The sequence below is a fragment of the Vulpes vulpes genome, chromosome 13 (genome assembly GCF_048418805.1).
Source record: "Vulpes vulpes isolate BD-2025 chromosome 13, VulVul3, whole genome shotgun sequence".
NCBI classification, from domain to species: domain Eukaryota; kingdom Metazoa; phylum Chordata; class Mammalia; order Carnivora; family Canidae; genus Vulpes; species Vulpes vulpes.
This window is the reverse complement of record NC_132792.1, coordinates 38670720-38685174: the sequence shown is the minus strand read 5'-3', so window position 1 is coordinate 38685174 and position 14455 is coordinate 38670720. Positions and strand designations below refer to the sequence as shown.

The following is a 14455-nucleotide window of genomic DNA, read 5'->3' as shown; positions in this document are numbered from 1 at the left end:
ACGTGCCTCGGTGGCTGCCATCAGGTGCGAGCTCTCAGGCTGGCGGCAAGCACGTTTTACATGCGTGCGTAAGAAAGGAATCATAAACTGACTTTTTCGTAAACCAAATAATCGTCTTTTTTTAGGGTTTTGGCTTATAGATATAGTTTTCATATATGGTATAAAATTTTCTTGAAAATCGTCAGAATCCTAACAGAGCAATGACTCAGCCGAATAATGTTACCAGAAGTTTCACAGGGATTTATTCTGAAATTACATTTTTGGCATTTATGCAAAAGTAGGCAAATGTATTAGAATACAAAGTAAAACAAATAATACATACTTTTGACTGTAGGAGAGATACAGTCCGAGAATTCAGAATAACAATTTAAATAGTTTGTCATAATACAGAAACCCCTCAAATATTAACAGACTTTCTGGAATCTATGCTGAAAATGAACGGCCTTGTTAATGATCCCGTTCTTCTTCCCTGCTCAATTAGCTAACACGTACAATGATATTTCCTAGCAAAATATAATTCAGGGGCACCGTCCCATCTGAGATCTCGGATTCTAACACGTTATGACTTTTAATATGAACACCGGTATAACCAGAATTTAAACAAATTATGGCAAATAAATTAAAACATTGATATTTTAACATCTATAGACTTTATTAGGTGTTCCTTATACAGTCATCTGGTATGTTTAAAGAGTGAGCAATCATATAAAAGGAAATATGGTCATAACTGATTGAAGTAATAAAATCCTGAAACTAAATAACATCTCATAATTCATTGCACAGCATATATTAGATTTCATTACATCAGTACATGGCTTAGTTGTAAATTCTCCTGATGGCCATAAACCTCTAAGGTGTTGTCATCCTGAAAAACGAAGGGGAGGGAGCTGGTGGGGCACAGAACGGATAAATCGGATAAATCTTCCACTGGCCACGGTGACCTGGAGGTTGTAAAGCTGGAGTGCGTCGTCACCTAGTGGCGGAGTTTAGTACCGTCTACTAGGAAGGGCCCCTTTCCTTGTATTTCCTGGAGCTCTGGGAGTCCTTCACCCTTCAGCTCCATTCATCCGTGATACCCTGTGATGCCCTCGTTCCTAACATTTCCATCGCCTGCGCAGGGGAACCTCAATTCCCTTCCCCGGCCAGGAGGTCGCGGGTTTGCTTAGCACAGTGTTGATGCTCACCGCACCACACTTTTAAATTCCAAGTACTTGGGTTATTTTCAAGGCCACGCGGCACACAGGATGTCCATGTTAACAGAACCCCACCATGTTTGGGGATGCAAGCGGATTATTATGGCTATAGGAACTTTGGGGCTTTGGCTCAGTTTTTGTTCTTATGAGTGAGCCTTTCGCAAGTCGGGATTAGCGCAGAATTAATGCCTTAAAAGGGAGTCCTGAAGGCAAACATGAAGTCCTTATCAAGATCTGCCCTTGGGATCTTATTACAATTCTAGAGTCTTAAAACCGGCAGTGGTGCTGCCAGGGAGGATTCCTTCACTAACACGTGGGCACCAGTCACAGGACATCACCTGAGTGTTGGGGGCTCGGGAGCTCCATCGGGGCTACGGGCAGACCCTGCCGGCGGCTGGGGGTCAGTACTTGGGGCCTGGGCCCTGTGGCCACTTGCTTGCCTTCCCACCACCAGGAGCTGGTGGGGCCAGTCAGTGGGGCCGGGCTAGCACCGGGAGCCACGCCAGCCGCTGGTGGCCCTGCAGAGCAGGAACACAAAGCAGACCACTTGGGGGTCAGCAAACCCAGCCTAGTTCGAGGTCTGGGAACCGTGTCGTCAAAGCCCAAGCCCACCGCCACCCGGGGGCGGTTACGGATAGCGGGCATTTCCCACTGCACAAAGTGAACCGGCAGGATGGGAGACACCGTCAGTTTAGGAAAGCATTGCCAGTCCGGAGGGCAACAGGGATGCGGGAGACGGGAGGGCCGTAGAGGGGCTCCCCCGCCCCCCATCAAGCTGTCACGCATCCCATTCCTCCTGTCCCGCACCTCGGCCAGGAAAGGACAAGGCCCCGTGGGGGAAGGGGAAGGGAAAGGGGCTCAGCACCCGGGCCTCGGCCGCCCCACCACCGGGCTGGATGGTCCGCAGCACCTCCGGGATGTTTACTGTCCCTGGATTCGCAGAGGAGCCTGGAAGCTGACCCTCCTAGAGTTCACCGCCAGCCCAGCGTCCAGCCAAGTCGGGTAATTTTCACGATATCCTTGTAAAGTAGGTCCCGTCGTGAGCTCCACTTTAGGGCTGAGGAAACTGAGGCAGAGAGAGGTAAAATCATAGTCCTGCAGCTGCACAGTAAGGAGACTCCTGTCTGCATCCCTCTCCTGCGTCCGCCGGATGATGAGCCTCCGTATGGCAGATACTCCCAAGTGGATTTCTCAAACAGTACAGCTTCTGGTAACAAAAAGGCCTTCTCTTCCAAATGAAAGGATTTTGTTGGCCAATTAAGCAGACTCTCACCCCTTCAACTATTCTTTCCAAATATTGTTTCTACTTTCTTATTCTTCATGACAAACAGAACAATACTAGTAATTATCACCAACAGTAAAAACAGTAATAGAGTGTTCTATGGTTTTCAAAGAACTTGCATATCCTCTCCATTTAAAAGAATAAGGTAGGGGTGCCCAGGTGGCTCAGGGGTTTAGCGCCGCCTTCAGCCCAGGGTGTGACCCTGGGGTCCCGGGATCGAATCCCACGTCGGGCTCCCTGCAGGGAGCCTGCGTCTCCCTCTGCTTGTGTCTCTGCCTCTGTGTGTCTCATGAATAAATAAAATACTTTTAAAAGAAACAAAACAAATAAAAAGAGTCCTGGACAGTCCATTTTCTCAACCTTCTTCTGCCAAGCAGGACTTTGTTGAAACCTCCTCCCAGGGTGACCTGGTCTTTTTAAGAACCTCCAGGGAGTCTTGATCTGCCCCTGGGTGGTTTCTAATCCTCGCCATGCAAGTTCACTGGCAACAAGGGAAATACCAGGGCACCGCCGGCCTGTGGTTCTTCATCCAGTCTTCCTTATTCAGCCTGAACATGTTCCAGAATTATCAGGCTTATTGCTAGCTACCGTTTCACCAGTAAGAGTGCCTGGGGCCAGGGGCTCAAGTAATGCCCAAGAGATCCTCTGACCTACAGCTTTTGTGCCAAGAACACCAATACCTGCTATTGCCTTTTCTATTGTAAAGGTGTTTGCTACTCAATTATAACAAGAGAAAAGGAAAGGCTATCAGAGAAAAGGAAAACTACAAAACCACCCTTATTCACTAAAAATATAAACACCGCTGTCTTTCCTTATATAATATCACAAGTTTCCAAGTTTTAAAACTATCCCCATAAATAAACTTTTCCCACTCAGCACAGCTTTCCTAAGCATGCCCTATTACTGAAAACTTACAGTGCTTGGGTTTTCACTGAGAAGCGATGCTGCAAGAAGCATCTTTTTTCATAAAGCAGCACAGCATCACGGTTTTGGAGTCACACGTTACTGTTGTGGACGTGTGACCTTGGGCCAGCTGTAACGTAAGCAAGCCTTGGTTTCCTCATTCACCAAGGAGTGATAATCCTATGTGCCACATCATTGTGGGATCAGTGACCATGAAGTACTTGCACAGTGCCTCACGTGCAGTGATCGTAAGCACTCAACGTAATGGTGGCTGCTACTGCAATTACTTAGATTTTGCAGTTCTTGACACATGTTGCCAAAACGAGATCCAAATGACTCTAGTGCTTCTAATACCTATCAGCAATGTGTGAGCTTCAGATTTATTTGGAAAAGTGTGAAGAAAGAAATTGAATCGCTGCAACATTGGGCGGTCCTTGGTTGTCTGAGAAATTATCTGAGGGGCCTCATTAAGCCCGATAAGGAAGCATGTTGACACAAAAATCTTAATAATCAACTAATCCTACCTATAGTCCGGCACTAAACCATTCCCCGACACTAGCGTCTGTGATACTGTCAAGTGGATTGCAAAGTCAAACCACGAATCTTTTTTGTTTGTTTGTTTGTTTTTTCAAACCACGAATCTTATGTTACAGGAGAACTGCTTTTACCAGGACCAAAACCATTACTAAATGAGGAGCCAGGTAACTTGGACCAGAGCGAAGAAAACTGCCAATGATTAGGTATTTCAGAAAATACTCTGAAAGAGAAGGCTCTGAGAGCTTAATGAGGTTTTCTGATATTTTAACAAAAGATTTAAGACAGTTTTATTCATGTTGTAAAACTCAAATGACTGTCAAATATCATAACACATTTTGTAAACATAGGTGTGTATATATATATTTTAAACGTAACACCAAACTTGCTTTTCACTGTTGTTCTATTCTGAGGGAAGATCCCAATCGGATGGTCTCTTCACACACAGCAGAGGCTCATGGAACTCTGCACAGGCTGCAGGTCCTACACAGCTCCTAATGCTGAAGCATTTTTAATTTTAATTTTATTTTTTAATATTTTATTTGTTCACGAGACACTGAGAGAGGCAGAGACACAGGCAGAGGGGGAAGCAGGCAACCCAAACCCCAGGATGGCACCCTGAGCGGAAGGCAGATGCTCAACTGCTGGCCACTCAGGTGCCCCTGCTAAAGCATTTTAGAATTTAGGGGTGGGAATGACGTTACTGAATGGTTCTAATTTAGTATATTTAAAATTATAACTTTAACACTTTTACTTTGTATTTTTGTCAATTTAATGTCTAGTTTTTGTTTTCTAATACACCCATCAACACAAGAACACACTTATGTAACCTACACAGACCCATACTAGGACCACATACATAATCTTTTAAAAAGGATAGGATGTAAAATCAGTACTATCCAGAGAGCAGTGGTTGGGGAGGGCTGTTTCCCAATCCTGGCAAACTAGGGGGTGAGCCTTCTCTCGTTTCATTGGGTAACTTGTGCAGTCTGAGCCAACCTGCTAGAGTGCGGTTTGCTTCACACACAGTGAAGTCAACGGCACTTGCTCCTTGCTCTCCTCCAGCCCTGCCGAATTAGGTGGCTTCTACTACGTATCCTGCTAATCTACAAAGGAAATACAAAGGCGACTATTCATATCCTTCAATAAATTAAGACGTTATCCAACCAGTGAGGCAAGTTGATTCAAGTGACCTCCCTGAGCTCCAGCAAGCAGTAAAACACTAACTAAAAAATATTTTAGGAGTCTAGAAATAATTTTAATATGTAAATTTAGTGCTTATCCAGAGTAAGATTTAGAATTCAAACACTCCAATAATAACTACAGTAGACATTTATTTAAAGTAATACATTAGCAGCTCAAATAGTTCCAAAATTGTACATTTCAGGTTTACCCAACTTCTTCGAAGTATTTGAGGGCAGCTGCAACCACAGATTTCAACACCATGATTATTTCTTTGCCCATTCTTCTCTCTCTTTTCTTTCTCGAATAACTTCTTTCAGATAAGGTTCAAGGTAGAATTTATCCTAAAGAATGAATAAAATAAAAATATCATATGCCACCACACGCTGATATATCCCACTCAAAAGGTCTTCCACAAATGAAATTTATCAAAATTAATTTTTATTTCTAACTTAAGGAAATATATTTTTAAGCAGACTAAGAATTGTCTGCTTTTCTAAAATGTAAAAACCCACAAAGATACTGTAATTAATTGCTTTGATAGGTTGAGAGGGGCAAGTGGATCAGAGAAGACATGAGAGCAGAAGTGTGTGCAGTTCAAGCGGTGAGGGTTTACATCAGGCCCTTCCTGGGAGCCAGAGGCCACTCCATGGGCTCATCATGTGGATCCCACCACGTTTTCATCAGAGCAGGAAGAGAGTATAGAGTATGGAGGATCTGGGTCTCTACACTAGAGACCTGCTCAGTGATTTTGGAACAGTCACGTCACCTCTAAGTCACAAAGTGTTTCTCTCTAAAGGGAGTTCACATTTGCTCTGTTAACCTGACCGGGCTGCCAGGAGGGTATTTATTGGACACAACTTTAAGAAGTCTAAGGCACTGTACAGATGAATCTGTTTCTGTTTCTAACGCTCGGTGCTCAGCAGCCAACATTGTCAGATACACAAACTCTGAGTTACCTCCTCGTATTTCGTCCACTGCTCCTTAGGCAAGATCTGATGCCTCATGGTCAGGTCCAGCGCCCTCTTAATGCGGAACATCCTGTCATTGTAAAGGTTCTCAGGAAGCCTTCTTATGGCCTCCTTCACATCCTCATTCTCGTATATTGTATCGTCTCGCATTAACCCTGTAACAGAAAACAAGACAGATGGAAAACAATTCTCAAAAATCAAACAGTTTTTAAAAAAATGAGTAAAATATGTTTAGGACATAAAACTTGAGTGAAATATGTATGCATTTCATACATAATACGGGCTACTTTTTTCTTTTTTAAAATTTATTTGAAACAGATTAACATACGGTATATTATTAATTTCAGAGGTAGAGTTTAGTGACTCCTGAGGTGCGTATAACACCCGGTGCTCATCCCATCACGTGCCCTCCTTAGTGCCCATCACCCAGTGACCCCATCCTCCCACCTCCCTCCCCTCCAGCGACCCTGTTTCCTAGAGCTGAGTCTTTTATGGTTTGTTTCCCTCTCTGATTTTGTCTTATTTTTCCTTCCCTTCATAATGGGCTATGTCTTAATTGGTACTGTAGAAACAATATAGGAATCTTGCAAAATCCACTGTCACAGAAATTCACATTTTATCTAAAACAATTTTTTAAATATTTAAAATATGTACTTTATTTTTAAATACACACCAATAAGCCACATCTCTATTTGCTTATACTTTTGAGATCAAGGTACTACAGAATTTTAGATGACAGTGCACTAAGCAACCAGTAACATTAATGATGCTTTGGTAAGGCTTCAATTAAAAAAAGACAAACTAAGAAAGTTCAGGTATCTGATGATTTTAACATTTGACAATCTTAACAATTGAAACATCTTTTACTTTCAGAGTCCATATAACTTAATTTTCAAATGCTAAATGGAGGAGTTGGGAGAGGGAACATATAATAAGGAAAACATACTGCTCCCATATTTCAAGAAGTTATTTCCCCCTCAAATATATGAGGTGATTCTATTACTCTTACTCTTTTCAAAATAGTAAAAAGGAAATAAGTGAACAATAAAATGTGACCTAATCTTAAAGTTTTCTAATGTACACAGGCACCATTAGTTAAATAAACTGTTTTTGGGAATCATGATAAGTCTTGCAAAAAAGCACTACTCTCAGAAAAGCAAAAAAAGAAAACCAAGGGAAAACCGGATACTCACCCAGTTTATTGAACCCTGCAGCATTGTAATACCACTTCCGAATGCCCTCCAGCCACCGGCTTGATGCTGCAACTGATATTGTCACAGTGTTAGTTGCTACGATTCACTTATTATACTACGTGAACGCTTGGATGGGCCAAGAACCAGTGCGATCGGAGCGACCTCGTTAGAAAATTGCAAACATAGGGAGGAATTTCCTTTTGAAAGTGTACATACTGTGTACTGTGGATAAAAATTTCTTTCAGCAAAAGTGATTACAGGTTAAAAAAAACTGGGGAGCAAGTCACGGAAAAAAAAAGTAAAGTCGAGCACATGATGTACAAGAGTAGTTAGCGGCACGCCAGCCTGTGCAAGCCAAGACCCTCGTTTTTAGTGAACCCTGTACCGTCAGAACGGAAGGGGAGGCTGTGGGAAAGGAACCGAGAACTCCTTCATTTTCTGTAGTCTCGGAAATAAAATCCAGGAAGTGTGAACCTTTCTTTTCAAGGGAGTTGGGAGTTCTATGAAAACAAGGGGAGGCTTCAGGGTAGGCTGGCAGGTCCCAGGGACCCGCATCCTCCAGAATCTGTTTTCTGTGTTACCTTTGCTTCACCTGGCTACTGTCTTTAAGAATATATGTATTTCTGGGAGGATTTAAAGAGAGTCATTTAAAATATTATTTTTTTAAGATTCTACTTATTTATTCATTCATGACAGACATAGAGAGAAAGGCAGAGACACAGGCAGAGGGAGAAGCAGGCTCCATGCAGGGAGTCCGACGTGGGACTCGATCCCGGGTCTCCAGGATCAGGCCCTGGGCCACAGGCAGGCGCTGAACTGCTGAGCTACCCAGGGATCCCCCTAAAATTAACATGGATTAATAGAAGCAGCCCATTTTCCTCCTCCCAAGTAGCTAACCTTCCAACCCGGAAATGGGTATTTGAAACAGAGAAGACACAGGGAACGTGCATGCTCTCTGGGCAGCAGGACTGAGCCTGGGGCAAGGCGTTGGTGCCGGAGCTCCCCAGGAAGCATGTAGTAAGGAGGGGAGGTACAAAAGCTTAAATTTCCTTCTAAAATTTCCCCAGCCTTTCATTGCAGGATGCAAGCAAGCTCTTCTTTTCTTCTGACTCCTCCTCCCTACTCTTTAGTAGAGCATGCATTACACAGCTTTGGTAGATCTTGAAGATCAAGCACCATGGAAAAGATCGCTTCTGGGAAAAACAAGTATCGGGATGCCTAGGTGGCTCAGCAGTTGGGCATCTGCCTTTGGCTCAGGCCTTGACCCAGGGTCCTGGGATGGAGTCCCAGGCCCCGCTCCCTGCAGGGAGCCTGCTTCTCCCTCTGCCTGTGTCTCTGCCTTTCTCTGTGTCTCTCATGAATAAAATCTTTAAAAAAAAAAAAAAAAAAGGAAAGAAAAACAAGTAGCAAAGGCAACTGCACAAACGCAGTGGTGGAGGACATACTCAGCAGCAGGCACTACCCGACCTGCTTTCCCCCCTCGCCGGTACTTGCAGCCCGCCCTAGCAGAGGAGCAGCCTTACGAACTTGTCCCACCGAGCCCGGGGCCCAGGAGGCCAGCCCGGAGGCCGTCCCATAGGCGCAGCACAGCGCCTCCCAGGATCTGTCAAATCGACACAGTTCTTAAAGGTCACCTCCCAAAGCTCGACCCCACGGAGACGACGAGCGGGATTTTCATGCGATGGGCAACTAACTAGGAGCTTCACCGCTGCCGGGGGCGGGGGCGCAGGGGGCAGCGAAGAGAATGGAGCCGCTATCATTTAAAAGTCTAAGTCTGCTGGGCACGGGGGCTGCGATCAGGGTGCGCGGCCGCGATCGGGGTGTGATCCGGGTGTACGGGGGATGCGATCAGGGGTGCGGGTGTCGCGATGGGGGTGTGCGGGGGTGCAATCAGGGGTGTGGGGGCCGCTATCGGGGTGTGCGGGGGCGCGGGGGCCGTGATTAGGGTGTGCCGGGTGCGATCGGGGTGTGCAGGTGCTGTGATCGGGGTGTGCGGGCTGTGATCGGGGGGTACGGGTGCCGCGATGGGTGGAGCGGATGCCGCTATCGCGGGGTGCGGGAGCCGCGATCCGGGGTGCGGGGTGTGATCGGGGGTGCGGGCGCCGCGATCGGGGGTGCGGGGTGTGCGGGGGCCGCCATAGGGGGTGCGGGTGCCACTGTCGGGGGTGCGGGGTGTGCGGGGGCCGCTATCAGGGGTGCGGGTGCCACTATCGGGGGTGCAGGGGCCGCGATCGGGGGTGCCGGGGGCCGCTATCCAGGGTGCCGGGCCACTATCGGGGGTGCGGGAGCCGCGATCGGGGGTGCGGGCGCCGCGATCGGGGGGTGCGGGGGCCGCCATCGGGGGTGCGGGTGCCACTATCGGGGGTGCGGGTGCCACTATCGGGGGTGCCGGGGGCCACTATCGGGGGTGCGGGAGCCGCGATCGGGGTGTGCGGGGTGTGATCGGGGGATGCCGGGGGCCGCGGTCGGGGTGCGGGTGCGGCGCGCAGCAGCCGTCTGGGGACCGCGGGGCCCCGGGGCCCGAGCCTGCGCGCCCGCAGCACCCCAGCCCCCAGCAGCGCGGCCGCGCCCTCGCCCAGAGCGGCCACGGCGACCTGCGGCTCCGCCCGCCCGGCCCGGCCCCCGGGGGTTCGCCCGAGGCGCGGCGGCGGGAGAAGCGCGCGGACCCCCCGCCGGGGGCACGGACAGCGCATCCCCGCGGGCACGAGGCCGGGGAGCTGCCGGCCGCGTCGGGGCCTGCTCCGGGGCGCTCCGTTCCTTTCGGTTCCGCGTCCGGGACTAACGGCCTCTGCCCTTGAGCGTCCGGGAATAACGGCGGCCGGCACCGGAGCCCCTCCCCCTCCCGCGAGCCGGACCCGGGGCGGAGCGGCGGGGGCGGGGGCGACCCGGAGGCTGCCGCACGCCCGGCCGCTCGGGGAGGACGCAGAGCGACCCGCTACGAGGCTGAGCGCGGCCGCGCCCGCCCGGGAGGCAGCCGGGGACTCACCCGACCTGCCCGCCATCTTGACCGAGCCTGCCGCGGGGCCTGCTGGGTAAGTCCTGGAGGACGCGCGGGGCCCGGTGCGCAGGCTCCCTGCGACGCGTTGCCGGGCGACGAAGGACGCCCGCGCAGGCGCAGTGTCTGCAGCCGACCTGGGCACCTGCGGGTGACGTGCGCGACGCCGGGGTGGGGGGGCGGAGGGGGCGGGGCGTGCCGGGCACCCAGTTCCGGGAAGCGCGTCGGCTGAGCTTCCGGGAAGAGCGTCAGCCTGGGGCGGAGGCGCTTCGGCAGGGCTGGCGCACGGGGTTCAGGGCACCTGCGCCTTCTCACCTGGACGCTCGCACCTGGTTCTCCGTCCGTAAGGTCAGTGCCTCCGCGGTCCCCGTGGTGCGGAGGAAACGGAGGCGCGGAAGGGCCGCCAGGGAGGGCCCAGGCTCCGGGCGTCCGGGCGCACAGGGGATCCCGTGACCCCGTGACCCCGTGACTCTGTGACCCTGGGCCCGGGAGCGCTGACCCCCGCTGACCTCCGCCGCCCCGGCCCCCGCGCCTTCACGGAGGCCGCCAAAACACTAGATCTAAGACTGGTAACAGAATTTGCGTGCGATTGTATTTATTTTTATTTTTATATTATTTTTAAATTTTTAAAAACATTAAAAAAATTTTTTTGTCTTTTTTTTGTTTTTTTATTGGAGTTCAGTTTGCCAACATACAGCATAACACCCAGTGCGCATCCCGCCAAGTACCCGCCCCTCAGTGCAGGTAACCTTTTTTTTAAATTTTTTATATTTTTTATGTGTGCAATTTTAAGGAGAGGTAAAATCCTTTTTTAAATTTTTAAAATATATTTTATTTATTTATCCATGGAACACAGAGAGAGAGAGAGAGGCAGAGACACTGGCAGAGGGAGAAGCAGGCTCCACGCCCCACGTGGGACTCAATCCCAGGACCCCGGGGTCATGCCCTGGGTCACAGGCAGAGCCCAACCACTGAGCCCCCCAGGGGTCCCCAGATGTAGACAGACTCCCGAGGTCTCAGCCATCAAAATCTAGGCATCAAAATCTAGGCATCAAATCTAGGCATCAAAATCTAAGGCATCAAAATCTAGGGGCGGAAACAATCAGTGCGACCGACCCAGTTACTGGTGAACTTGTACACTGTTCCCGTCAGCTCAGTGGCCGTGACAAAACACCGTAGACTGGATAGCTTACAAAATAAATGTATTTCTCACAGTTCCGGAAGCTGGCAGCCCGGATGGCGGTGCAAGCACGGCCACGGCCACTTTCAGGGCAGAGCTCTTCCTGTGGGTTTCGGAGGACTGCCTTCTCCAGGTGTCCTCACGTGGCAGAGACAGAGCAAGAGCTTTGTCTTCCAAGGGCCCGATTTGCAGTAGGAAGGCCCTGTCCTCCAAAAGTCCTATCATTGGGGGTTAGGGTTTCAACATGCATCCTGGGGGGGACACCGTTCAGGTCATAACAAGTACCCACAAATACCTACTTTTGTTTCCTCCAGGCTCAAGCTGAGAACTGGGACCATATGGAACTCCCATCTCACTGTAAATCCAAAGGTTAGATTTAATGGTCTTAGTCACATGCCAGTTCTGAGCTTTGGTTGCCATCCCCTTTTTTCTTCTTTGTGCCACCAGATGCTCACCTTACTCAGTTCTGTATGCAGCACCAAAAACGGATGAATGTCTGCTCCTAGACTACACAGGCTAAAGTGAAGTCTGAAAGATGTGAAGAAATGCAATGCATTTGAACACTGGCACGTTGCTTTGCAGGAAGTACTCCGTAAACTCTCTTTCCCTTGTTGTCCTTAAGATTCAGCTTGCTGGTTACACAGAGAAGGTGGTTAAGAGGAGGACCTTGTCAGGAGACCAGATACCCAAGACTGTCACGGAATCCAGCTCCTTTAGGTATTGAGCCTAGAGGTCCTGGACTTTTGTTGGCAGTTATTAGTAATTTTTGAAAGATTCTATTTACTTATTTGTGAGAGAGAAAGAGAGGCAGAGGGAGAAGCAGGGAGCCCGATGCAGGATTGGATCCCAGGACACCAGGATCATGACCTGAGCCAAAGGCAGCCACTTAACTGACTGAGCCACCCAGATGCCCCCATCTTTAGTACTGATGCAAAAATTATGTTTGATTTCCATCTAGGCCTGTGGGTAGGATTGCATTTCTCTGCTCGCTTAAAACTAGGCATGGCCCTTTGGCCGAGAATAGTATGGGTAGTTTTTAAGATCAATTCACATTCCTTTTCCCTTTCATAGATTGGCTACACTTACAACGCAGTGGAAGCTCCATTAACCTCTGTCACTAAAGGTGATATGAAGCAGAGCTTTTTTTGGTCCCAAATTGGACATGTATGAGATAAAAACTTCTGTGGTTTAAAAACATTTAAGATACGGGGTGCCTAGGTGGCTCAGTCAGTGAAGCTTTTGCCTTCAGCTCAGGTCATGATCCCAGGGTCCTGGGACTGAGTCCTGGGATCAAGCCCTGGATTGGGCTGCCTGCCTTTCGGGGAGTCTGCTTCTCCCTGTCCCTCTGCTCCTCCTTTACCTTTGTGCTCTAATGAGTAAATAAAACCATAAAAAAAAAAAAAGACCAAAAAACCACGTCAGGCTTTAGGATTGCTCATTATAGCCTATTCTGATACAAGTGGTTTGTTGGTAAAGGCAAAATGAGGTTCTGAGCCATAGAAAGACCAGTTGAGATGGTTCCAGGCTTTGTCTTTTAGCTGAACCTTATTTCCTGTGTATTGATCCCACCCATTAGAGAACTCCACAAAGGCACGTATCTATGCCACACTCTAACACTGCCCTTTAGGAACTCCGATGTCTGTTGGGCACATGAATAAAACCTAACAGGAAGGCCAATATACTTGGCCCTGATCCATGACAAATTTAGTTTCTCATGAGGCTTCTGGACATACAACACACCACAGGACCCTGGTGCACAAGAGTACCCCCAAAATTAGTGTTTCAAACCCCCCCCTTTTTTTTTAAGATTTTATTTATTTATTCATGAGAGAGACACACACACACACAGAGGCAGAGACCGAGGCAGAGGGAGAAACAGGCTCCACGCAGGGAGCCCGACGCGGGACTGGATCCTGGGTCTGCAGGATCACACCCCGGGCTGAAGGTGTTGCTAAACCGCTGAGCCGCTTGGGCTGTCCTCAAAACCCTTTCTTAGCCCAATTCTGAATTCAGCTGGATTGTGCTACTGCACATTGTACCGGCTGAGGCTGAAACGTCTAGGGTGGCATCTTCCCCCACACGTCTGGTGCTGCCTCGGTATGGGCGGAGTAGCTAAGGTTTGGCCGGGCGCCTCCTCTCCACCTCGTTTCTCCAACAGTCACGCAACCTCCTTACATGCTGGCTCCGGGTTCCCAGGACAAATGTTTCAAGAGGACAAGTCCCAGCGTGCAAGTCCTTCTCCAGCCTCTGCCTGATGATGTCTCATTGGCCCAGAGTCCGTGTGGAAGGAGACAAGGAGAACACATACCAGGGGGGTTCACTGGAAGCCACCAGTGTTAACTGTCCGCCCAAGCTTGTGATCCCCAGGCAGACGGCTGAAGCCACAGGCCTGGCTTCACAAGTAACAACCTGACCCAGGCGTTAAATTACTGGCCCAGGATCACATGTCTAAATGATAGATGGGGAAAAGACTATCCTTTCATGCTGCAGATCTTTGCCTACTGGCAGGAAGTCAGAGGTTTGCTGTGGCCTTTTACCAGGTCTCCTTGCCCTTTACTTACCATCACATTACTCCCCCTGCCCCCACCCTTTCTCCTTTCCTGGTTCTCAGTAGCCGATTGTGGGCAAATGTGAGTATCTATGCTCAGGAAGGTGACAGTGCATATCGTCCAAACTGGAATGTGTTTTATCTACACATTTTTATCTACGTGAATAGTAGCTATTAGGTGGATGTGATCTAGCATGTTCCAGAAGCTTGTAACACATCACAGAAAATATAGAGGTCTTGTGATGAAACCACGTTGGAAGGCCTGCCAGTGTCAAAGGGAAGCTTCTGTCCTCGTCCTCACCGGGACAGCCAGCCTATGGGGAAGTGTCTCCTTCCCTCAGCTTGCTGTGCTTTAAGTTCTGTCCTCCTGGAGAAGGAAGGAAATGAGAGTCGAAGAAAAATTAAGTCACTCGAACTTGTGAGAAGGATCTGCCACAGGCGTCCCCACATTCACAGAGTCAAGAAATTGTTTCC

At 49.1% G+C, this 14455-nt stretch overlaps 1 protein-coding gene and 1 long non-coding RNA gene across 3 annotated transcripts; one reads left to right on the top strand and one right to left on the bottom strand.

The window, feature by feature from the left end:
* Positions 1 to 214: 214 nt before the first annotated feature.
* Positions 215 to 10416, bottom strand: UQCRB (ubiquinol-cytochrome c reductase binding protein). 2 transcript variants are annotated; one of them, XM_072734280.1, is made up of 4 exons: positions 10245 to 10416; positions 7259 to 7330; positions 6054 to 6220; positions 215 to 5438 (listed from the first exon to the last, which is right to left on the bottom strand). In XM_072734280.1, the coding sequence occupies exons 1-4, from the start codon at positions 10258 to 10260 to the stop codon at positions 5361 to 5363; spliced, it is 333 nt and encodes a 110-aa protein (XP_072590381.1). In that variant the 5' UTR covers positions 10261 to 10416; the 3' UTR covers positions 215 to 5360. The 2 variants fall into 2 exon arrangements, with proteins under 2 accessions (XP_072590381.1, XP_072590379.1); XM_072734278.1 differs by having other exon boundaries at positions 10250 to 10274.
* Positions 10417 to 10453: 37 nt separating this feature from the next.
* LOC112932135 (uncharacterized) lies at positions 10454 to 14364 on the top strand. Its single transcript, XR_003237429.2, has 3 exons — positions 10454 to 10601; positions 10936 to 10997; positions 11748 to 14364. It is a non-coding gene; the product is annotated as an uncharacterized lncRNA (long non-coding RNA).
* The last annotated feature ends 91 nt before the right edge of the window (positions 14365 to 14455 follow it).

Coding starts and splice junctions, on each gene's coding strand:
- UQCRB (XM_072734280.1), bottom strand. Junction 6,221..7,258: donor TGCAGGGTTCAATAAACTGG/GTGAGTATCCGG, acceptor TTTCTGTTACAG/GGTTAATGCGAGACGATACA. Junction 5,439..6,053: donor AGTGGACGAAATACGAGGAG/GTAACTCAGAGT, acceptor TTCATTCTTTAG/GATAAATTCTACCTTGAACC.